The sequence below is a fragment of the Conger conger genome, chromosome 2, assembly GCF_963514075.1.
Source record: "Conger conger chromosome 2, fConCon1.1, whole genome shotgun sequence".
Lineage (NCBI taxonomy): Eukaryota > Metazoa > Chordata > Actinopteri > Anguilliformes > Congridae > Conger > Conger conger.
The window spans coordinates 27471385-27497447 of record NC_083761.1 but is presented as its reverse complement, the minus strand read 5'-3'; the positions used below and the strand labels follow the sequence as shown (position 1 = coordinate 27497447).

The window sequence follows — 26063 nt, the reverse complement described above, 5'->3', positions numbered from 1 at the left end:
GTGTACATCTTGTGCCAAAAGCATGTGAGTTAGCAACCCTGCCTATTGTAACCCCAGATCAGACATGACTTCCTTGAACTGATCATAACTTAGAGGTCATAATTTAAGAAAGGGGAGATATCATCGCATTAAATTATTGAAAGAGAAATAATTGAAGAGATCAAATTTTTTGGCAGGGAATCTGTACTCTTATACTATATATAGATGAGTTTGATGTCTCATGTTTGTTATATGTCAAAATGACTGGCTAGCATTTTGATGTAAAAGCAAGCTAGCTAGCCTTCCACTACTTATATTTAGCAATCTAAGCTAGTAGGCCAAAATGATCTGCAATATGCTACTTCATGATTTTTGGAGGGATCATTACATTTTATTCTGAATTATAATAGTGTCAAGGATTACATAAAATGTCACAAATAATACATACATTGTAGTGGAAAGAGTCAATCAGCCTGTGACATGTGACATTTTGCATCAATATCAGACACAACCCTATTTACATGGAAATCAGTGACTATACCCAACAATTCACTATGGAACTTGTTAGGCTCAAGCAAGAGGTGCTGTGTATTGAATGAAAAGAAAAGGACAGTTGGGGGTTTGTATACTCTTCTATCAATCTAGTCCCTCCCCAAAGAAGATGGTGACCCGTGTGATTCAGCAGCAAGATGCTCCCCAGGCACTGACAGCTAGGGGCAGTAGAGAAGCATGTGGCACTGTCACCATGTAACACACAATATCTATTTGTGTAGAAAGAGTACAATTCAACCCTGAAGGTTCCCGGATGGAAACAAACCTGAACATTCACTGAGTAAAACAAAACTGTGGCAGAGGCTGACCAGTGTTCTGTCTGTGTCACACGTCTATGAAACGACTTCCCGTCACAATCTTTTAGTCTTTTTTTCTCCCACAATGCTGTTCTTACGCGACTCAGCTCGTTGGGCACAATGTTAAAAGGTTCGGTAAGGCTGGAGTGACGGCAGGCCGGGGGCGGCCCAGCTGCAATTGTCAGATCTTGCTGTTCTCCAGGTGCGAGTCGATGTGTTTGATCAGGGCATCGTCTGGGTAGCCGATAGGGAAGATGAGCTGACATAGAGGGCAACTTCTGATGTCATTTTCCTCTGTTTCCATCCACAGCTGAAACCAATCAAAAGCAACTTTTAACATTCAATATATGTATTCATTTTTCTTACAGAAGAGTGCAGTCCCTGAGAGAGGGGCTCATTGAATTATTGAGTAATATTACATTAAATACTAAGGGACTGATTTACTAAGACCATTTGCACATGCAAAATACAGTAACACAAATAATACCACCAATCATCAGTGCAAAACCAATACCATGTCAAATTATTGGTCAAATTATTGGTCATGTCATTGGTTTTGCATGTGCTAAAATCTTTTAGCATGTGCTAAAGATCTTAGCAGATCAGGCCCCAACTCCTGAAAAGGTGTACATTTCAGATAAATTCAATTTAATATACGATCACAGCAAGCTATGACAGATGATGTTTTTGGTTATGTAATAACTGGACAAGGCAAATGTGAATAGACACCTCTTACACGTGAGTACACTTTATACCATTACTCATGCCTGCCAGGGATCATCAAATCTGGCCATGGAATCCAAATTCAGCTCTGGTTTTCTTTTCTCCTGGATAATTACTGCTACTGATTGGCCAGACTGTTCACACAGTACCCCCAGGTAAAGGGAGTACGGATGGGCATTTCAACTCATTTAGTAGTAGTAGACGAGGCGACTTGTTGCAAATTACTTAAAAATAATATTTTTATTCAATGCAACATTAAAGCCCAGTTCTGGGCTTTTTACAGTTTTTTCAGTTGGCGAAAGCCAGCATTGCTATTCAATAATAACTTAAAGAACCGCCTTTTTACAGGCTCATAATCAGCAGATTATATGTATTCAGACATATATATTATATATATATTATATTACAATTTAATATATATTAAATAATATTACTTATTTGCGAATTTAGACTAGTATTTTCCTAGTCGACTAGGTGCTTCCATAATGAGTAGTCGACTAGGTGCTTACATAATGAGTAGTCGACTAGGTGCTTACATAATGAGTAGTCGACTAGGTGCTTACATAATGAGTAGTCGACTAGGTGCTTACATAATGAGTAGTCTACTACTGCCGAATCATTACTCACGTTGATGGATGGCCAGGACTGGGCGTGGTCGGCATGCAGGTAGCCGGGCGGGTGGCAGCTGAGGGTGCTGGTCCCAACGGGGACGGGGAAGGCGGAGCACGAGGCGGGCCCCCGTATGATGGAGGCGGCGGCTGAGGGCACCCCCAGTGTGCGCGGCGGGCTGGTGGGGTGGGGGCAGGCCCAGTCCTCCTCGTCCTCGGAGGACTGCGGCGGCTGTGGGGGGGGGCCCGGCGGTGGGGCGGGCGGGGGCTCGAAGCGCAGGTGGGGCACCTCCGACAGGGGGAAGGGCAGCTCACGGGCGTGCCGGGGGCTGCCGGCCAGGCTGCCCCCACCGCCCCCCACCCCCGGCAGGGACTCGCCGCGTTGCTGCTGCTTCATGTACCCCTCCCCGTACGGGCGGGGCTTGGGCAGGGTGGAGACGGAGTCGAAGCGGGGCGACCGTTGGTAGGCCGAGGGGTCGGCCACCTCGGAGTAGCTGCGGCGGCCCTGGAAGCTGGCCCGCAGATGGTGGCTGGCCGGGCGGCAGGAGTACGAGGCCGGGCCGTCGCTGGTCTCCGGGAGGGGCGAGCGACGGTGCATGTCCGGGGAGAGGCGCTGGGGCACCGGGGAGCGGCGCTGGGGGACAGGGGAGTGCCGCTGGGGGATGGGGGAGTGACGCTGGGGGACAGGGGAGTGCCTCTGGTGGGAGTGGTGCTGGACTGTGGAGACAGTAAAGAGTGTCAGCATTATGCTCTTTGACAAGGTCTCCTCGGGCATGCAGACCTGGGTCAAATGCACTCCATATATTCCACATGAGCACTGTCTTTGTTGTTATCAGTGTAGTGTTCTGAATGTGTATTGTTTTCTTGTGAATTATTATTTTCTCCTCTCACTCCTATGTAATTATTAATTGTACAGTACTTTGGTTGACGGTTGTTACCGGGCAGCCTGTAGCCTAATGACTGGGACACGGAAAGTTGGTGGTTAAAGCCCCGTTGTAGCCACGATAAGCCTGTAACCCTACATTGCTCCAGGGGGGATTGGCCATTGGATATTCTAATCAACTGTAAGTTACTTTGAATAAAGGTGTCACCTAAATAACAAATTATATACACTACCATTCCAAAGTTTGGAATCACCTTGTGTTTTTCTGATTTAATTATAGTTTTATAGTTTCATATTGCTATTCCTGTTGAATAGGAAATATTCTGAATAAACTGATGTATGCAGACCTGCTTTTTGAATTTCATTTCCGTATTCTCATTATAAATTTCTCTAAATTTTTTTGAACAAAGGGCTCATACGAGTGTGCCATGTCGGATTCCACGCACCTAACTTCAGACTAACTGTCCTGAATGAAGATGTACATTATAGTACTTACAGTACTGTAGCTGGGTTCCATCTGATAGATGGCCAATGGGATTAACAAGAACAAGGGACGTGATACCTGATTGGGTAGACTGCAGCTCATTAGTTTTTGGCAACTGAAAACATCTGAGGCAAGAATTAAACAATGCAGTTGCTGAATCTTGATTCATATTCGATCTGCAACGCTGGTTTGAAAGTTTAATCTGAGCTCTGTGCGCCAGGCAAGCCACACTGACATGCATTGCAAGGTTCTTGTTTACATGACTCATATGACAGGTTGGGATGACTCATAAATGTTGTTCCTTGTCAGGAACCGGGACAGAGGAACCATGAACAGACTCTGATAACATGAAAATAGTCTTTATTAACAAAGGGTAGATCCAATAACGCAATCCAAAAACAGGCAATGGTCGTGAACCAGGTCAACAGGAATATACAGGGTAATCAAAAGTGTGGTGGGTAAACAGGCAAAAGTTCAAAAACAGTAGGTAGTCCAGCAAGTGAAAGTACCGAATGCAAAATACAAAAACACAGGGAGCCGAGAAAAAAACCCCCCAAAAAAAACCCTGAGCACAGAAAAACAGACAGGAAAACGGGGACGGAAATAAGGCTAGAACCAGGGTAGGGAATAGATAGCAAGTAAGACGATAGTAAATACGATAGTAGGACGAACTACCACTGAACAAATGAAACGGGTATATATAGAACAGGTAACAAGGAGAAAAGAAGAATCAGGTGTGCAAAATGGGGAACAGATAACAAGGAACAGGTGAGACGATAGAGTGAAAGACAGGAAGGAAGTCCATATAGGGAGTGAAGGGCAGAGACATGTAATGAGGAGAGAGGGAAAACAAGGAGTAGAGTGCAAGCACAGAGAGAGGAAGAAAGAATAAGAAAAGGGGCACAGATGTGACAGTTCCTACCTAAGAAAACTAAATAATATTGTGTGGTGACCTGGGCATGCAGGTTCTTCCTGTACAACAGCCAGAGAATCCGTCCCTTCCTCACCATCTACTCCACTCAGCTCTTCGTACAAGCAATGGTCCTGTCCCCCCCGTACTACTGCAATTCTCTAGTGGCTAGCCTTCCAGCATTCGCCATAAGACCCCTAAAACTGATCAAGAACGCTGCAGCCCGTCTGGTATTCAATGTCCCCAGACATTCACAGTCACCCCCCTGCTCAGTGACCTCCACTGGCTGCCTGTTATGGCTCGTATCAAATGTAAATCTTTGGTGCTCACGTACCAGGCAGTTAAGGGATCAGCCCCTGCATATATTCAATCACTTATCAGAACATATACACCAGCAAGACCCTTGCATTTCGCTACTTTGGGACACCTGGCACCTCCCCCTGGCCACACTGGCACTTCTTGGTCACAACAGCAGAATCTCTGACCACTTTGAAACGCAGACTGAAGACTCTTCTCTTCAGGCTGCACCTTTCTTAGCCTGGTTTACCATGATTAGCCTTGTGCATGCCATAGATTATAATGGCACTATATATATCCTGCCTGGCTGACTCTCCCATCATCAATACAACATCTTGCCGAAAAATTAATGCAACTCTGGATAGAAATAAATGTTGTGACATTGCAGAAGCTTATTGAAACGATGCCACGGTGATTGCCCGCCCCAATCAAAGCTAAAGGCGGTCCAACAAAATATTAGAGTGTGTGACTTTTGTTTTGGAAGGGCAGTGTAATATATATATACAGTGGTGTGAAAAAATGTTTGCCCCCTTCCTGATTTCTTATTTTTTTGCATGTTTGTCACACTTAAATGTTTCAGATCATCAAACAAATTTAAATATTAGTCAAAGACAACACAAGTAAACACAAAATGCAGTTTTTAAATTAAGGTTTTTATTATTAAGGGAGAAAAAAAATCCAAACCTACATGGCCCTGTGTGAAAAAGTGATTGCCCCCCCTGTTAAAACATAACTTAACTGTGGTTTATCAAACCTGAGTTAAATTTCTCTAGCCACACCCAGGCCTGATTACTGCCACACCTGTTCTCAATCAAGAAATCACTTAAATAGGACCTGCCTGACAGTAGACCAAATGATCCTCAAAAGCTAGACATCATGCTGAGATCTAAAGAAATTCAGGAACAAATGAGAAAGAAAGTAATTGAGATCGATCAGTCTAGAAAAGGTTATAAAGCCATTTCTAAAGCTTTGGGACTCCAGCGAACCACAGTGAGAGCCATTATCCACAAATGGCGAAAACATGGAACAGTGGTGAACCTTCCCAGGAGTGGCCGGCCGACCAAAATTACCCCAAGAGCGCAGCGACGACTCATCCAAGAGGTCACAAAAGACCCCACAACAACATCCAAAGAACTGCAGGCCTCACTTGCCTCAGTTAAGGTCAGTGTTCATGACTCCACCATAAGAAAGAGACTGGGCAAAAATGGCCTGCATGGCAGAGTTCCAAGACGAAAACCACTGCTGAGCAAAAAGAACATTAAGGTTCGTCTCAATTTTGCTAGAAAACATCTTGATGATCCTCAAGACTTTTGGGAAAATACTCTGTGGTCTGACGAGACAAAAGTTGAACTTTTTGGAAGGTGTGTGTCCCATTACATCTGGCGTAAAAGTAACACCGCATTTCAGAAAAAGAACATCATACCAACAGTAAAATATGGTGGTGGTGGTAGTAGTGTGATGGTCTGGGGCTGTTTTGCTGCTTCAGGACCTGGAAGACTTGCTGTGATAAATGGAACCATGAATTCTGCTGTCTACCAAAAAATCCTGAAGGAGAATGTCCGGCCATCTGTTTGTGACCTCAAGCTGAAACGAACTTGGGTTGTGCAGCAGGACAATGATCCAAAACACACCAGCAAGTCCACCTCTGAATGGCTGAAGAAAAACAAAATGAAGACTTTGGAGTGGCCTAGTCAAAGTCCTGACCTGAATCCTATTGAGATGCTGTGGCATGACCTTAAAAAGGCGGCTCATGCTCGAAAACCCTCCAATGTGGCTGAATTACAATTCTGCAAAGATGAGTGGGCCAAAATTCCTCCACAGCGCTGTAAGAGACTCATTGCAAGTTATCGCAAACGCTTGATTGCAGTTGTTGCTGCTAAGGGTGGCCCAACCAGTTATTGGGTTTAGGGGGCAATCACTTTTTCACACAGGGCCATGTAGGTTTGGATTTATTTTCTCCCTTAATAATAAAAACCTTCATTTAAAAACTGCATTTTGTGTTTACTTGTGTTGTCTTTGACTAATATTTAAATTTGTTTGATGATCTGAAACATTTAAGTGTGACAAACATGCAAAAAAATAAGAAATCAGGAAGGGGGCAAACACTTTTTCACACCACTGTTTATATATATATATATATATGTATATATATATATATATATATATATATATATATATACATAGTATTGTTGTACTCTGGGTATTCTAGATGCCAACTGTGGTATGCTAGTTCGTAAGTTGATGTATTCTTCAAGGGTTCTAATTGTATCTATATGGCCACGCTAGGACTTGGAACCGTACTGTCCTCTAGGGTCCTCATCACACTTGTCCCTGTGTTCTGGATAAGAGTGTCTGCTAAATGCCTGCAATGTCATGTAATGTAAAAAAAGTCAAAGCCAAAGTAAAACTGGTCTCTGACTTGCAGAGAAAATGTGTTAGCCCCATCCGTGTGTAAGAAATTTCAGTATAAATTCCGAACCGACCGACTACAGGCATGATATTGAAGTGACGACTCATTATAGATAATGACATTACATTATTCGTTCTTGAGATTTTATGTGAAAAAACATTCGACGTTTTACAACAAAACATTTATTTTGTGATGTCTATGTCTAAATAGGAGACTTCCTTTGGAGGAGTTCCAAGGAATATTTGAAATGTGAATATTTCTGAGGAAGACATTTTCAGTGACGTGACCACATTTTATATCGGTGAGCATCTAAATACATTCTCAAAATATTTTATTATTATTCAGTATGCTTACAAATAAGGAGCCAGCCTGTTTTTGAATAATAAAAAGCATGTTAAATAATGGAATGTGTTTGACTTATTGATGGGGGTTGGGTATTTGACAAAAACTTAAATCAATGGACCTCAATGAATATATTAGTATACAAGATGGTATTATTGCGATTATTGTCCTCTTGACCTGTTGCTGATAGCTGCAAGGAGAGGGAGTTTTGGACAGAGAGGTAGGGGAGGGTGACAGGTGGGGGGAAGTGCAAACACTTTTTCAGGATAAAAGGTGTTGTATAGTTTAGTAAGCAAAATGCAGTTTTTTACACCTCATAAGACCACAGATACACAGTATCATTTAGTTTCTATGTGTAGTTTTGGAGTCTCAAAATGTCCTTTTTAAAAAACTGCGTAGACATAGATTAGAAAAAACAATGCAGAACAATGTCCTTTAATTTGAAAGGGAATTTGTGTTGTGATTTGGCTCCATTGTGTTTCAAGCGCACCAGCCACAGCTACAATAATCTGTATCCATATTTGGAGTAAGGGTTCAAGAATAGTAACTATTTTGTTTTAGTTATGTAATTTCTAACATGATTGGCTGATAACATATTTGCATTAACGAGCTAGTGTCCAGGTCTACCTAATAAAGTGCTCACTAAGTGTATATAGAGTAGATATTATTAGAATGATGAACGCTATATAGTTATACTAACAATATAATAATGCATAATGCATTTGAGATGCACAGTAGTGGCACAGCCAGCAAGCGGAAAATGGTGTGCCCTCTGTGGATTCTCATTAAAGATAACCTTATAGCTTTTGTGAACAGTCGAGCGCCAACTGACTTAAAATAGACTGTTGAAAAACTTTTTTTTTCTTCTCCACAGATAAGGTTTCACACTAAAAACAAAGGCCTGCGCTGAATTCGCTTAAAGGCTATTCAGTTTCTTTACAGTCCTACCTAAAACTGGAAACTCTCTTTCTAAGAAATGTGAAAATGAAAATACACTCAAAAGGCCCTTTTTCACATGTCCCAGAATCAACTATCATATAAATTGAACATACAGTACGTTAAGCTTCCTGAAATCAGAAGATAGTGATCAGTAATTTAGAGAAAAATACCGCTGCATCGACGCATCACTGGCTTCTGGCTTCTGGTTCTGCATTTTGCTGTTTCCAATTTCAAAGAGGAAACATTGTTTGTGGTTGTGTGGTTGAGTGCGTAAGTGTTGAAGATAGGGGGTGTGTTGTTTATGCTCTCTGGCTTCAAACAGAAACTATGAGTACAGGCCGCCTAATATTGTGCCTCGGTTTTCTGTGTGCATCCTGCAAAACCAGGAACATGCAAACATGCAAGGCACAAACTGAAGTCCCAATGTGGTGATATATTTAAACAGAAGTATGATTCACATTCAAAATTAGTGCTCATTTTCCTTTGGCTTTTTTTGGCTTCCTTTTTGTATTTGCCTACCACACTTCAACTGAGTTACAGCTGCAGTAACCAGACTTGAAAAAGTGCCAGTCTGGTGGCAGAGCACCTAATGATGATCAGTTGCATTTCCCATATGGTTTGCGTCTGTACATGAGAAGTACAGAGCATCCTAGTTGACTAATTTGTCTCCTTTTCACTAGTATCCAGTGTCTAGTATTCGAGCCAATCTGTGTACTTACATAAGTATCAATAAACCATGGAGAATAATTTGAGAAACATATTAAGTGGGCTGAGGTCAACTCTGTTAAGGCTGTGATATATCAAAAAAAAAACAGCTTGACTGCGAATCAGCTAAGTAATGTATTGTATTTCTGATCAGGTGAATAATGTACTGCTAATCAGCTGAAAATGCGATGCAATGCTAATCAGCTGGATACTGCAGTGGAACAGCAGAGTGTTTGGATGTGTGTACAGGCTAACCTGGGCTAGCCTGCTCCTGAGACATCTTCCTCAAGATCTCCGTCTGCTTGGAGCTCAAGGTCTGCAGGCGAGACAGCTCCTCAGCCAGCTCTGTGTAGGCCACCGCTAGGTTCACCCTGAGGGAAGGGCACACACAGCAACAACATTTTGTACTACCATAATCCGCCAGCGGATGGAACATGAATATCAAATCTAACCCCCCCTACCAGTCAACAATAAAACAAACCATCAAAATCAAGCTTCTTAATAATTCCTATAATATTAATTCCTATGAAGGTAATATTAATGACTGTAAAAAATATGTTTACATAAAATATCATTAAACATGTGAAAGGTGGAAAGATTTACCCATACAGATATATGGCCATATATAGGAACTGTGTTCATGTATGTTTTTCACCAGTATGTACATATATTTGTATCAAATATATGTACTTATATTTGTACATATTTGCAACATATATTTTAAAATATTGCAAAAATGGCCACATTCATATATGACCAATATATTGCTCCCCGATATTTAAACATAGATGTACATATATTGATATATGTATCATTATAAATGTAGCAGCATAAATGTTTCTAAATTAAATAGTGATTGTTGACGCCGTTCATAGTGAAACATCTGTCTGAGGTCTTGTGAAGTAGTAAATTGAACTCTCTGATACCTGCAGACACGATGCATATTGCATAATATCTGTAAACAATGTGAATTCACATATATGTATAAATGTGTCATTATATAAGTGGCAAACTACGTATGTGCACATTTATTTCATAATGTATGTCACAAACATTACTTGTGTACCCAGTCATGTACCTTAACTATGCAACAACACTACACATAGATACTAACACACAGTCACCAAACACATTTTTACCTTACTACACCTACTTATTCATGTGATTATTTAATTAGCCGATTGTGTGGCAGCAGTGCAATGCATACAATCATGTAGATACGGGTCAGTAGCTTCAGTTAATGTTCACATCAATCATCAGAATGGAGAAAAAATGTGATCTAAGTGACTTTGACCATGGAATGATTGTCGGTGGCAGATAGGGTGGTTTGAGTATCTCAGAAACTGCTGGGATTTTCACACACACTAATCTCTAGAGTTTGCAAAGAATGATGCAAAAAAAAAAAAACCAGTGAGCAGCAGTTCTGAAGACAGAAACGCCTTGTTAATGAGAGAGGCTGTTAAGCTGACAGGAAGGTGACAGTAACGCAAATAACCACACATTACAACAGTAGTATGCAGAAGAGCATCTCTAAACACACAACGCATCATCACTCATAAAGTGGATAGACTACAGCAGTAGAAGTCCTAATAAATACCTAATAAAGTGCTCACTGAGTGTATATTTATAATTATTGTGTATATATATATATATATATATATATGTATGTATATATATATATATATATATATATATATATGTTCATATAGGGCCATATCAGATTTGTTTATGGGTAATTGGGCACTTTCTTTATCACTAGTCTTAAAATGGCAGTATGGGGCGGGTATGAATCATATTTTGTTTACACAAGACAGAAGAAGAGTTATTGCATTTTAATTTTAATTTCTTTCAGCTACAAAAAAATACTTAGTGATGCATCATCTAAAAATACAAGGCTAATTGGTTGAAGGTGAAACAAATGCCTCCCCACTACTTCCTTTATAACCGTCAAATAGTATCACAATTATTCCCCCAAAGAAACTAATGTGACTGAAAGGCTATTAATAATTCAGAAATTATAAACAACAGTTAATCATTGGATTTACAGTTAGTCAACATACTACAGATGTTGTAATTAGCATGTGTAGGTCAGTTGAAAATACAGTCAACCTGCTTGTAAGCATCATGGATATAGGAACAACCTAGATGTATGTAGTGATAGAAAGTTACAGAATCGTTATTAAAATACTGTATCTAGTAATTAGGAATATTGTGGTAAAAAGCAAAGCATAAACATTTCAAAAAGTAATGTACAGAAATGTTTCACTGTACAGTACTATAAATATTATATTTAGTGTCAAAAACAAGCGTGGCTTTCCTCACTGGTATTATTCTTCAATTCTGCAATTCATGATTACATTTCTGGTACACAAAATTTGTGTTCAGCAATGACTCACTGATCTATTACTCACCAGTGAGTAATTCACCAATTCATTTTACACAAATCTATTCTATCTGAATGCACTGTTCTAATAATAAATCACAATAGCATAAAATAATTCAGGACAGATTGCAGTACAGACAAAAAATACAGCCTATAAATAAATTACAAGCCGTACATTTTCACACATTTTCCAGTAAAATATACTTTTCAGTTAACTGTCATTAGGGCGTATGTTGTGAACGTCACTTACGCCCACTGGACATTCTTTAAGGTAAATGATTCATAGTCCACGATTCAATCTATCATTAACTCTGACTTTCCATTAAACTCAAGTGCTTCCTTTTTTGATGCAGCCAGATTGGCAAGTTTTGGTATTGCTAAACTTGTCAAAATGCACTTGTGCTGAGAACGGAAATGTGTTATTTTAATTGTGAATCAAAGTTACAAACAAATTTTGATTGACTCTCAGTCATAAAAGGGTTTTGGTATATTGTAGCATGAATGTAGCTGAAAAACAGTGCTAACGTATATTTGTGCAAAGTTCCTTTTTTAAGATTTACATGAACCAAGGAGTTTGCATCTTAGTTGGTGCATTGTTATCAGATAGATTGGTTAAGTATATGTTTGTGTTTGATAATTATATGTATAGCAGTCTATTTGTCTCACATGATACTTAGGTACAAGCAGTTTCTGTGCCTCAGGAGGTTAAAAGCATGTTGTATACAGTAAAATACCACAGTATTAATGGGCTTCCCATTATTTTAATATGTGTTAATTTCAATGCCTTGTCTAAGGCTTGTCTGTTAGTCGAGGTAGAAAATACCTTCATTCATTAAGTTGGTTCCTGGATGTGTCACATGATATGTGACACTCCCTGGGAGAGACTCATTTGGGGTTGCACCAGTGTTTTATTAGAGAGAGAGTTCTTAAACAAATAAAAAAATAAACACATTTTCACAGTCCACCCTCAAGGGATCCTGTCAAAAATAATAAACTGAAATAACAAATGAGAAAAAGTGACTTGACACGGTAAAGGGGTATCATCGCACAGTGAAAGTAGAAGATCAGAGCTCCAAAATGAGTATCACTTGTTGGGATTTACCAATCTATTTTGGCTTGTTGAATGATGTGTGCCTGACAGAAGTGGTTTTGTGAAATAATCCTTCAAAGTTTTGTGAGCAATTGTCACTGAAGTGGTCTCTTGGCTCTTGCTCATCAAAGTCTACAGAGAATGCACAGCTTTTGTGATTTACAAAATAAGGATCGAACACAAATCAGTTACAGCCCATGCATTTACCTCTAGATATATTTTGAGGACATTTGCTGACCTGACACTATATTTTCTCTCCAGGAGTGGTTGCACGAGGTGATGTTGCAAATCACTTCTTCCTAGCTGCATTTGCTGCCTGCAACTTCATTTAAGTAGCTTGATCCATACTCTTTTTGGTGGTCAAAGGTCAAAGGCCAAGGTCGCTGTGACCTCACAGGAGACGTTTTTGTCCATAACTCAACAATTTGTATGCTAACTATGACAAAATTTCACACAAATATCTAATAGGATAAGATGATTAAGTGATGACATTTTATATGCAAAAGGTCAACCTCACTGTGACATTATAATATTCTCTTGGGTTATTTTGTTTGTTGATTGCACATGAATTCTTTAATGAAATGTATGAAAATAAGAAAAATACATTAAGTTTATAAGTTAGTAATTGCTTTACAGACAGGGATGTAAACTGCAACTTGACTGGTTTGCAGATGCATACAATTGTGAGGCAGTTATTTCACTCTAGTTTTTGTTGTTTTAATATGGCAAGTAAAACCGTTACTTTAAGTGTTACTTTGATAGGCTGATTAACATTAAGAGTGGGACTCCCCAACAACCTAGAGGAACAGCTTGTGGTCAAATTACTTTTACAGGAAAAGGGAGTATAATACATCATATCGATTTGCACTTCATTGTACATCGCTCTAAGATAAGAGTGTCTGCTAAATGCCTGTAATGTAATGTAATGTAGTGACAGACTGTATATAATGACAGGCTCTTCTACTTATCTTTTTACTCATAATATTTCTGTGTGTGTTTGAGTCAAATTGATGCATATAAACAATTATATATAGAATGCTGTGGTCAGACCTTTTAATATAATAATAAACAGTAAGATAAAAATATATATCAGACCTTACACTGCCACACTATCACACTTGTAGTCTCCAGCCCAGCCAATGAGCTAATCTAATAAATTGATCTCTACCTGGTAACTCAAAGAGAGAATTAAAAATGATTCTCTGTAGAGAATGCTAATCTTCAAAATGGAACATTCACAAGATCTGCAAATGCAAGCACTATGTGGGTGACTAATGCCTGAGAATAGTCAGATATGAAACTTTCAAATCAGTGCAAGCGCTACTTGACATTTAAGAAGACACACATTTATTTTTAACTGATTCAAGACACTAAACTTTTCAAGATCCACATTTGCATTAATTCCATTTTTACTGTGAAATTATCAATCTGGTCACAGGATATTCCATTTGAAAGTATTAAAACCTGACGGTTTTGTCTGTGTAATGTAAATATTTTACGATGCCATTGTTTTAATGGCAATGGTTCCTTATTTTGTAACACATGTAGAGGAAAAACAAGCTTGGTGGGGCCTCACTTTCTATGAGTTTTGGAAGTCAACGAACAACAAGAAAAAGTTTGTATTCTTTATCATGGTCCAGCAAACCAAATCAATAGTAGTTTTTAATTCCAAAAATCAACATATTGTTAACAAACATTGTTTACTTTGAATTTCTCTGGAGGAATTATTATTGCTGTTGGCCGACTGAGGAAATGACATGAAATTACTAATTAAATTACATTTATAATGGTGTATAGTTTGTTAGGCTGGCATAAAGCAACACACAATTTTCACCAGCGTAAACAAACCATAGTATCTTTCAGTACTGCTGAGAACGTTACACACTGCCAAACATTTCTTGAGACATTATGCCTACGAAAATGTAAGCTTTAAAAAATAAAATAAAATAGAGCATTTACAGAGAGTATAAAAATCCCGATTATCTGCTTCTATCTGCGTTTCAGGAACTCGCATGATCCACCACCAGCTTCTGGCTCCATCCCGGCCCTTCCTTTTGGGGAAATGGTTCATCACCCATGCCAGCTCCACAACCACATTAGCATCCCCTGAACATTTTTTAATTTAAATTCTTGAGTCTCTGTGGTTGAACTACAAACAACATCAGGAAAACTATACCAAGGGCCAAAAGTGGCTTTAAGACTGCTGTTCCATGTTAACTATTGAAAATAAGTACCAAGTGACTAGTGGTGGCAGACAGTATCTCCAGAAACTGCTGATCTGCTGAGACTTTCATGGACAACAGTATCTAGTGTTTGCAGAGAATGGTGCGATAAACAAAAACATCCAGTGAGCAGCAGTTCTGTGGGCAAAAAGAAGGGCCAGACTGGTCAGCTGACAGGAAGATGACAGTTACGCAAATAACCACAGTGGTATGCAGAAGAGCATATCTGAACAGACTACGTGCCAAAACTCTAAGTGGATAGGCTACAGCTGCATGGAATTTAATATGTCTTAAAAATAAGTCTAATAAATACCTAATAAAATGTTCACTGAGTGTACATGTATGTATAATACATGTATGGGCGGCCTGTAGCGTAGTGGTTAAGGTAAATGACTCGGACCCGCAAGGGGAGGATTGTCTCCTGCTTAGTCTAATCAACTGTACATCGCTCTGGATAAGAGCGTCTGCCAAATGCCAATAATGTAATGTAATGTATAATGGGCTGTAAAAAAAAAGTTCTGCTCTAGATTCATTTATGCTCATTCATCCACCTGGACACATGCATGCAGGTTCAAATAGTGTCGGCTACTAACAATCAATTAAAGCTGTGAAAGCAGCACCAAGAGTGATTTAAATGGAATAATATATATGTGCTGGCACTCATGATACTAGAATTTCCAGTAGACTTATTTTTTAGGCAATCTAATGTTGCAAAGGTTCCTCTGGTTACAAAGGTTTGACTGGTTCGAAGGGCCAAGCCAGGGTCCTGATGCCTTCTGCATGGTCTGACCACAGCCAACGTCTTCTGCATGGGCTGACCACAGCCAACGTCTTCTGCATGGTCTGACCACGAGTCTCCTCAGTAAATGCTTAGTCTTGGGGAAACATAGGCACTCTGATGTGTTATGAATAATCAAAATGTTAGTGCATTTACACTGAATAATTAGGCACGACAGTGTTGCATGACATAGCCTTGCAAGACGATGCAAAACATAGCCTTTCAGTCTGGAAGATCAAAAAATATCTACAGAGCAAAGTATAGGAATAGCAAATGGTTGACACTTTAAATAAATGCTAACCTTGTTAGATCACTCCAGATACACAGGCACCTGACTACTGGCTTGTTGACGTGCTAAAGTGCTAAACGGCAGTGGCAAAAAAATTAAATAAAAATGCTTCAGCAATTTACTTTGAATGGGAATGCGTGTTATTAAAAAGAATGGTGCTTCATAGTGAAAACAACCACACGATGTCTCAAAAATACCAATTACTCCAAACAGCCAATGTCCTGTCATATAGTGTAATATACTGTAATATTAGATAAGAGATATTAGTTTGCTGCCTATTAAAATCACATACAATGTAACTCTTATACTGTAAAAACATAAATAACATTTCTATAAATAAACTTCAACACAAAATAAACATAGTGGTTTTATCCAGATAGTTAACACTTCATTTCAAATAATGAATCTACTGTATTCATCATAGAAATTGCAGCTGGCATGAATTATTTTTTATAAGGCCTGCTTCTCTGTAAAAGTGCAATCTGGGTCTATAAAGAGCTTTTTACATTAACAGGCTACGCAGTCCTTGTCATCAACTTAATGGCAGTTTAATACTGTTCACATTACATTGCATTAATTTAGGAGAAGCCCTTACAATATGTGGAAACAAACTTCCAGTGTAGAACAAAATAAATGCATATTTGCAAAACAATGATTGTTTTGCTATCTGAACCACAGCCGTTACCTGTAGATAGCCTATCTATCACTTTCAACTAATACAGTATATTAGTCAACATTTTATATTACATTCTTACAGACAGACAAGAGATTGGAGACGGGGCTCTATAGGCTTTCTATTGCAAAAAAAGGTAATCAAATTAATTTTTCTCCCAAAACCTCTGGACCAAAACCATCATTTCACAAAATACTACCTTAACCTCACGAATTAGCTTTTCTTTAGTTGTTAAATCAGCTTGGGTGTTTACTGTACATTGAAGTCAATGAAGCTCTTTTGCACTTAGCATGGCCTAATTCCAGATGATTCACAGCTTAGGTTGGCGAGAGTGTGCTTTCCTGTCTAGTTATATACTGCATGCATGTCTATGAGTTCATTCCACCACTTGAGTAGGGAGAACCAACTGGGAGAACAAACCACACTAGGGTAGAGCTAGTTTCCCTGAGGTTGCAGAACAAGATAGATAAGCGGCTATCTTTTAGGACTGATTGACAAATTGTGCCATTTTATGTGAAGACAGCCTCAAAAGTCTCAACTCTGTATATAGTACACATGCTTGTGTATGGGTAAAGCAACTTCTTGCTGATTTAAATTGTTAAATCTTTCATACATTCTCACTGTTTTTATGCTGAAACAGAGCACACGTGTAATAACATATCAATGAATACATTTAGTATTAAATGAATAAATGACTACACAAGTAAATATCTTGCCATTGGGAGGGAATAAAACATCACACTTTATTTTAGGTATTTATTTTGTTGGAGAATTGTTTGAAGAATTAATTTTGTTTACACAACACTTTATCAAATCACTAGTGGGTGGGGGGTGGGGGGTGGGGGGGGGGGGTGCAGACACTAGAGGTGCAAATAACTCCTGTTATTTTTTAAACTTTTTTCTTCTTTTACTGTTACTGTGGTTCTAGAGGCTGCACAGCCTACTGAGATTCAACAATATTCAGTAATTAGTAGGTTGGTAGCAGGAAATGAGCTAAACCAGACTCAATACACAGCTGTACAAACCAACATAGTTTAGGAATGTCATTCATTCATTCATTCATTCATTCATTCATCATCCTAATCCGCTTATCCTGAACAGGGTCGCAGGGGGCCTGGAGCCTATCCCTGCATACATTGGGCGAAAGGTAGGAATACACCCTGGACAGGTCACCAGTCCATCGCAGGGCAGACACACCATTCACTCACGCACTCATACCTACGGGCAATTTAGACTCTCCAATCAGCCTAACCTGCATGTCTTTGGACTGTGGGAGGAAACCGGAGTACCCGGAGGAAACCCAAGCAGACACGGGGAGAACATGCAAACTCCGCACAGAGAGTGCTACCCACTGCACCATCCGTGCCGCCAGTTTAAATCTTAAATAAAGCAACCTTACTGTGTAAATACATACAGACTCGCCCTGCCTGCCTGGTTCAGGATACTGGCATTTCATAAGAATAGTTGTTATAGAAAAAAATCAGGTTGGTAAAAATAAATCTTACTGTATCTGATAAAAAAGAAGTTTAGCAATCCAACACACATAATTTCTGGTGAATCATAAGTGAACACTTTGAAAATGGATTTCACTTATGGCACTCACTGTTCAGGATCAAATAACCAATTCCATGGATCTTATTTTCTTGAAACGTAATTCACCGATGACAACCGATTAACTACTGTAGGAAATTATTAGAATACAAGCAAAGCACAATTCCGTCAGTCTTATGCTGATTGCCTACAGGTTACATACACTAAAGCAGCTGCATCATCTACTCTCAGAAATAAGGGTACAGTAGAGGAACAAATTTGTACCCTGAACAAATATGTACCCCGAAAGGTACAAAACTGTTCTTTTCGGTAGAAATAAGTGCCTTTTCCAAACAAAAAAGGTACAAATTAATTATTATCCAATGGCAAGGGGGACAATTTTATGTACCTATAGGATACGACCCCAGTGACAAGCTTTTGAACCTTTTTCAGCACTTTTCCTACCTCTTTTTGGCTTGGCAAACAATATAAGGTCATATAATTGTTTTTGGACTGACTGATACCGTTCTGCTATCCCAATAATAAGGCCTTTCACAAAAAGCCACCAAAAACTGCATTTCTGTGTACCTTTCAGTTATTCTTGCCAAGATACAAAACCACAAAGTTAGCAGCTATTGCTATGTGACACATTCTGAAAGATCCAATGCAGCGTAACAAATCTGGACATTCTTGTGTGCTATCTGGGCTGAGTCATTAACTACCTACTGTTTTATTTGCCTTGCAGCTACAAAAGACAGAATACATGACCACAAGGGTGGCATGGCCTGTGTAAGTTTCTTTCTTCGGAATTAACAGCTGTTAATAAATAACACTGAGAAACGCTCCTTCTGACACAAACATGAATCAATTCCAATTTGTTTTTGCAATACCTGTCACACAAGTTTTTAATCTTGAAAATACAGAATTCTTCTTCTTAAATATCTTCAAAATAATACAAATTTCTGGCAAGGTCTCTACATTTTGAGTTTAAAAGGCCTGAAAAATAAGGCTACCACAATAGTTCTGTTGCAGTTTGAAATAAAATATTCAATTACCATTGGTTCGTATTGTTTTGGGGTTTTTGTCTGGCTATTAGAAATATTATAAAATACCGTAAAAATACTGTCAGAACCAGTACAGAGAATCCATCCTGATCAGTCTTAATAAGTTAAAATGTACAAACTTTAGTTCAATTCAAATGCACTGTAAACCTTACTGTAAACTACTGCAAATAAAAAAAATATTCAACTGTTGAGAAGCTGAGAAGCAAAGTACAACAAACACTGATGTTTTACCCATTATAATACCCATGGCAATTGCAGCACTGTATCGCTAATTCCCACTTTGAGACTCAATATTTACAGCAATATTAACAGAGAGCACAGTCCAATTAATTCAGGGATTAGTTTTTATAGAAAATCAGTTGTGTTGTAGTACGGCATCTACACTTAATGTTTTGAGGAAGTTTGACTACACAAGTGTGACAAAAAAAGCTTGACAAGAAGCTAAATTATTTCTGACCGACACATCATTATGCATTGGGCATTTCGACATTATATATAGCCGCTTTTAAGGTGTGAACATAATAAAAAAGTAAGTTATATTTTAATGTGAATTCCAATGAAAATCACAAGTTTAAACATTCACTCAGAATCAAGAGGAACCATGTCCAAGATGGATCAGTTCTATGAAGATGTTACAGAGCTCCGAACTAGCAGTACAGTTATCGATGTTAGCCACATCCACTTCTTACTATGTACTTCACCCCCACGCAGGGGGTCCATGGCTTCAGGCAAACTGTTCCTTATGAATATAGGTCAAAATACATTTTCAGAAGTGCAACTGCAGGCTGCTGACCTCTGCCCCTTTGATACAATCTTGACCTCTAGTGGTACAAGGTCATTACTGCACCCCTGTGATATGGACAGACAGATAGCTAGTCAGCTGGACAGAAAAGATAACAGAAATGCTAATACTAATCCAAATGTAAGACCCGCAAGACAAATAAAAATATCTGAAATACTCTCAATATATTTAAAATCATATGCTATATCATATACAGAATACGTACCAATATATCAAATATAAAAGGATAAAAATTAATTTGACAACATAACAGTTATTGACAGAGATAAAGATGTATCTTGAAACACTAACCAAGTAACTCCAGTGCCCAACCAGTTGAACCATTTTTTAATATAATTGATCCTAATATGTGACGCGAAACCTCCTTTTCAGATAATACAGGTTTATAGGTTTGGGACATTCAAAATATCCCCAGTAACAAAAAGCCCGCAAACAGCTGGTGACGCATTCAGTCTACTTCTGAAATGTGTCCGTTACACTGTCTGTAATTACTGCCGTAGCCAAACAGGCACTCTGAGGCCTAGTTTGTTCACTGACCCAGACACCACAAGCTAATTTCACTGCTCCAGGCAACCCGATCTCAGTCTCTGACCCCCTAGCCTGCACAAGTATCCTCTCTGAATTGAAAGATTTATACTTACAAGAGCCGGGGTGCCATTGCCAGTGGAGGTGCAATAACACATGCATAAACCCGAGAAGCTGTACAGAGGAATCCCACTCTGTCTGTCTGAGAGAGACTGTGTGCATGCTGCCAGTCCGAGGCTCTCAGCGAGAAAACACTTTTCACTGAAGAGCTCTTGATATTTATTAACCGTTATCTTGCCTTGACTGGCCCTGTGTGACTGTCAACTCTCGTTTTTCACACTTGCCTTCGCACAACCGTGCCCATGGAGTTAGTTTCCCTTATAGGTGGCGCATAGAGAAAGCTGCAGCTCTGGCTGATTGTAGCCTGCACCAGCATATGTGTGAACACCACCTTTCTGTAGCTTTGGCTGGCCTAATCAGCACTCAATCAGTGTGTGTTTATTGCAGAAACAAAAGGGGAAGAAGACTGATTTGTGAGTGTGTGTGTGCGCCTGTATTAGTCTGAATGTTCCTTGATTCAGTTACTATATACTAGCGGTGCACAGCAAGGGCCGATCCGCTTCAGGATTTTGGGCCTTATACTTTAATTAGCTAAATAATGTCTTGAGCAGACATTTGTATATGGGCCAGCTACAGCTGCAGACTGCTAGTGTATCCTAAAGATTGTACTGTGCTTGTACAAGAGTGAACCAACATACGGGTATTTTGATTTTGATAACTGTCTTTTAAGAATACATGTGAGGATTAAAATAGGTTTCTTATACAGAAATAGGTCTTGCTTCACATTTGAAAATAGGAAGAGGACTGTGCAGACAATGCTTCTCCCTCTCCTGGATTATAGAGAAATAATTAATAGGAAGGCGATGGCTTCCGTCCTTAAACCCCTGGATACAGTCTACCACTCTTGAGTCTGCACTGTGGTTTATCACTGGCCTTGGCTTCCGCATCCACCACTGGATATAACGACTCTCACTTTGGTTTGGTATCCCAGAACCTAAGAAATGGCTCCTGACTGATATATTTCCAAATTGTTCCGTAATCTCTTCTGGTAAATTTCAATGTATTGTGGCATCGTTTGCTTGTAGAAACTTTGCGGTGTCTACTTCACCCTAATGGTGAGGTTTAATATCACTATGGTTTAGATTCAACGGGACAGGCTGCAATCAAGCCTGGGTGTGTTCAATCACCTGAAAAAGCCTGGGTGTGTTCAATCACCTGAATTGAATTATCAATTAAATTAGTTGATTTAGTAATAAGGGGACAATTACCATGTGGGTGATATGGGCGTGGCAACTTAGTGAAATAATAATTTAGAGAATATTTTTTGTATTTACATAGGTTACCCTTGTCTAGTATTATATTTTGTCTAGAAATATGAAACCATTCAGTATTAAAAACACGCAATAATAGAAGAAATCAGGTAAATACTTTTTCATAGCACTGTGCCATGAACCAGCTCCAGTGTGACCTGGACTGGAAAAACTAATACATTTTGAAATGTCAGTGAAGACTTTTTTTTTTTTAATAAAAAAATGCTAGTTTTCAGTGATTTCGCTACTGTGATATTTATTTGTGTTAACTTCGATATGTTATCATCATAATCTCTCCTTGTAAACATTGTGTATAATTTTTTATGCTTTATAATGCAGGACTGTGCTGAAAAGGAGACTTTTAAATAAAAGTGTCTCCTGCTCTGCACATGTTATGATAACAATCTTGAAATAACCATCTACCAGGCCTTGGAGACACTTGAACACGAGAGAGCTGTATCAAAACCCACCCGTGCTGAGGCAAAGCAAGAGAAGTGGCTCAACCACACCTCCAGTCTGAAACCCTGTCTGCGCAGATTACCACCACACTGGTGAGCTGGCATCACTCCCACGCGTCTGGTGCCTCTGTGCCAACTACAATAATGCAGGCTGCCACCGCATCGGTGAGATGACTTTTCTCCCACTCTGAAGCCAATGCTACTGTGGTTCTCTGAAACAAACTCCGAAAGTTGGGTTTTCATATAGAAATGAATGTGAAACTTGGGGGGAGGACTGACCAATGTGCTCTCAACACATATAATGGGGGAATCAAATGTTTAATTCCGGCTAGTAAAACATACTGTGCTTACCAGTGTTACTTGAAACAACACAGAATTGGACAGGTATATGGAACAAACAATAACAAAGTAGTTTTGCCATCCTGCAATACCAGAATATAATAGATCAAAATACATAATGTGTTAAATTCTCTAAAAACTATTGAAAAATTATTTTAATATACAGGTATGATGTCAGTAAGACATGGTGAAGTTAAGCTACACAATGGCAGCGGTCATATGCACTAGCTTTCAGAAATCTGCATTTCAGGATTCAGGTCATGATAATTTTTGTATTTTGGCCAGTTAGCCTAGAGTGCAGTACATATGTATTTGGACAGTGAAACATTTTTTGTTGTTTTCGCTCTGTGCTCCAGAAAATAAACAGTTGAAATAAAACTATTCACTATGTGATTGTGATTGTTTTTTTTACATCCATTTTGGGTAAATGTATAGTAGTTCCGCCAATTTCAGCAGACCAAAAGTAATTGGACAAATACATAAGCTGAAAATATAGCTGTAAGAAGTAATACATGGGCTCCAAGCAAACACAGCCAGTTCAAGATGTCAAAAAAGTACAGATCTGTTTCCATATGAAACTGATCACTCTAGCAAAGTTTTACATCTCGAAAATGTTTTTTCATTTCTATACCACCACTGTGTCATTCAATTGGATATGTATATTCAATTGGAGCATATATTGGGGCTGCTTATTTCTCCACATTTTAACCCCCACAGTGCAATTTGCAATCACTATGGTAGCAGGATATACCGTTGAAAGCGTTAAAACTCACGTTTCTATCTGTATAACCAATTTTAAGATGCCTTGCCTTCTCTGCATTTTGGAAATCCACATACTACAAGAAATAAGTTAATATCAGTGTCCTTTTCACACATACTAAAAATTAGCTAACTCAGAGAAACATCGATAGAATGGCTATTGTTTGCAACATTGCATTGCAAGTAAGGTCAGGATTAGGTTTGAGGCTTGCAACCACATATGTAGACAACTGCAGCTATATGATACTGAAAGGCTGCACATATGTGAGCAGTGAAGGCAGGATAGCTTCCCAGGCTGATTTGAATGACTTTCCCTTCACATAATGAAAGAAAGGAGCTAAGAAAGTGAACAGCAGGATATGGTCATTCAGAGGTTAGCAGACAATGGGAGAAAAGTGACAAACAACATTGTATAAGTGGTCTACAAGTACCCCTAGCATACGTGATAGGAGTATGGAGGGAGCACAATTTTGCCAGAACTGTTTAATAAGAAAGCATAAGTGGAAGGGTGTCACCATGGTTTATTGGTTCATTAGTAAGGAGAAGATATGAAACTATATATATGTTTGTTAGTCTTTGTTTGGGGACCTCCTATATCCTCTCCGTAGGTGAACAGACTTCCGGTGAGCTCATGGTCAATAAATGGTTGCATCTCCATTGAAATGGACAAAGATGATAATTCCTCCAGAATTCTATGCAAACAATGGGTATTATGTATGTTGCTTATGTTGCTTGTTTTTCCACCCCACATGTTACAAAATAAGGAACTATGATGTAAAGCAATGGCATCGTAAAATTGTTTATACAGATTGAACCGCAAGTTTTAACGTTTTCAAATGGTATATGCTGTGATCATATAGGATTGAAAATTGCATTGTGATAAAAGGAATGAATGCAAAAAATCCCACTCGACTCGTGAGGCGTTAAAGAAACTGAAAAATAAACCCGAAAGGAGGAAACATCATCATGTAAATACTTTGGTTTTAAAGAGCAAAAACACCTAAAAAAAGGTAACCAGAAAAAACACTGAGGAGAAATTACAATGCTATGGCTTGGGCACTTTCAAACTAAAGAAAACATACTTTTTATAAAGACTTTGACTTATTTTAAAAGACATAGCTTCCAAGAATTAGCAAGTCAGACAGAAAATAAGAAAACGGAGAGAAGGGGGTGACTAGCTACGGCAAAAATCGGTGAGTCAAGTCTGGAAACTCCTGTAGTTGCAGGTTGATCCTCTCACTTTCCGACTCACCACTCCTCGTGGCTTCACTGTGTTCAAGTTTAAGTTTGCTTTAGATGAAAATGTGCTGGGCTTTCACAGTTGGTAGTCCATCTCCCCCCACCCTTTACCCAGGAGAGCTATGCAATACCTGGTAACGAGGGGCAAAAAAGAGTGGATAACCACTGCCCGGAGGTGACGGAGGCTGGTGTTTACCTTGAGAACAGGAAACACTTCCTGGCCCATGGGACCTTCCTGTTCTCACTAGCAAGTTCTCTGCAGCTGCTCAGAATAGTATTCAATTATTTAACAGCACAATTGCATTTATTTCTGAAGTACGAGTAAAATCTAAATCTTTCAACTACATCAATTATATTGCTCAATGTACTAAAATAATCACACAGGGGTGATTCCAATGAGCTATACTGACCTAATGCCTATATATAATGCTGATATGAGCCTCCACATGCTTTATACCAGATTCAGGGCTTTTTGCAAATCATCAACTGTAATAACCCCTGATATTATAAGATAGAAGTTTAGATCAGTTGATTTCAGCAGGAGTTCGTATTTGTTATTTCAAATGACAAATTAACAACTCACTGTTCGTCTCCTGCCTTTTTTATCCACTCCACATCACACTGCTCACAGGAAGAAGACATCTCCTGCAAGGAAAATGTTCAATTAAATTAAATTGTATTTGTATAGCATGTTGTACAAAAGTAAAACTCACAAAAAACACTTTAGAGTAGCAGAAGCTTCCCACTAAAACTCCCCAGTGGAGAGAAAAGCCCTGAAATAGTGGTGAGAAAAACTCCTGAATGAGAAGAAATGGCCTGGCTATAGAAGGTCATAAAGGTAAGAAAGGTTACAAGATGGATCTCGCAGAGACCCAGTGAAATGAAATTCTTCCATTCTAAACTCCCCGTGCACTACTTGTGGTATCGAATGGCCTTTAATACAGTGCTCATGAAAGTCATGGATTGAATGTCCCTGTGTAAATACAGCTGGTGCACTGTTGATTAGTCCTACCAATATGTGGTCAGTGCAAAGCTATGTAAACAGGTAGAATGTGTAAAATCATAAGTAGAATTATAAGGTTCTATCTGCGTTCTGAGTGGTTTTTAGATATTAAGCTTCAAAGATTCCAAAGTGAAAGGGCTCCAAGCAGATACAACATTTGAAATACTCTTAAACAGTAATTTTGTGTAAAACATGCTGTATATCTAGTGCCTTATAAATAACATACAGTATCTATGTATACTAATTTTTGTTAAAAATGTTAGAACTTTATGATTCAAAGGTCTGAAAATGTACTCAGTGAGCACATTATTAGGCGTTTATTAGACTTAATTTTTAGAATTATTGGTCTTCCGCTGCTGTAGCCCATCTACTTAGACGTTTGACGCATTGTGTGTTTAGAGATTTTTGACA

At 38.9% G+C, this 26063-nt stretch overlaps 1 protein-coding gene across 1 annotated transcript in view; it reads right to left on the bottom strand.

The window, feature by feature from the left end:
- Positions 1 to 346: 346 nt before the first annotated feature.
- Positions 347 to 26063, bottom strand: part of tbkbp1 (TBK1 binding protein 1) — a 98692-nt gene continuing 72975 nt past the window's right edge. The window contains exons 7-10 of the mRNA XM_061232264.1: positions 25233 to 25294; positions 9384 to 9499; positions 2178 to 2875; positions 347 to 1137 (exon numbers count right to left, since the gene is read on the bottom strand). Coding sequence (XP_061088248.1) covers positions 1009 to 1137; positions 2178 to 2875; positions 9384 to 9499; positions 25233 to 25294 — 1005 coding nt within the window. The 3' untranslated portion in view covers positions 347 to 1008. The remainder of the gene's footprint in view (positions 1138 to 2177; positions 2876 to 9383; positions 9500 to 25232; positions 25295 to 26063) is intronic.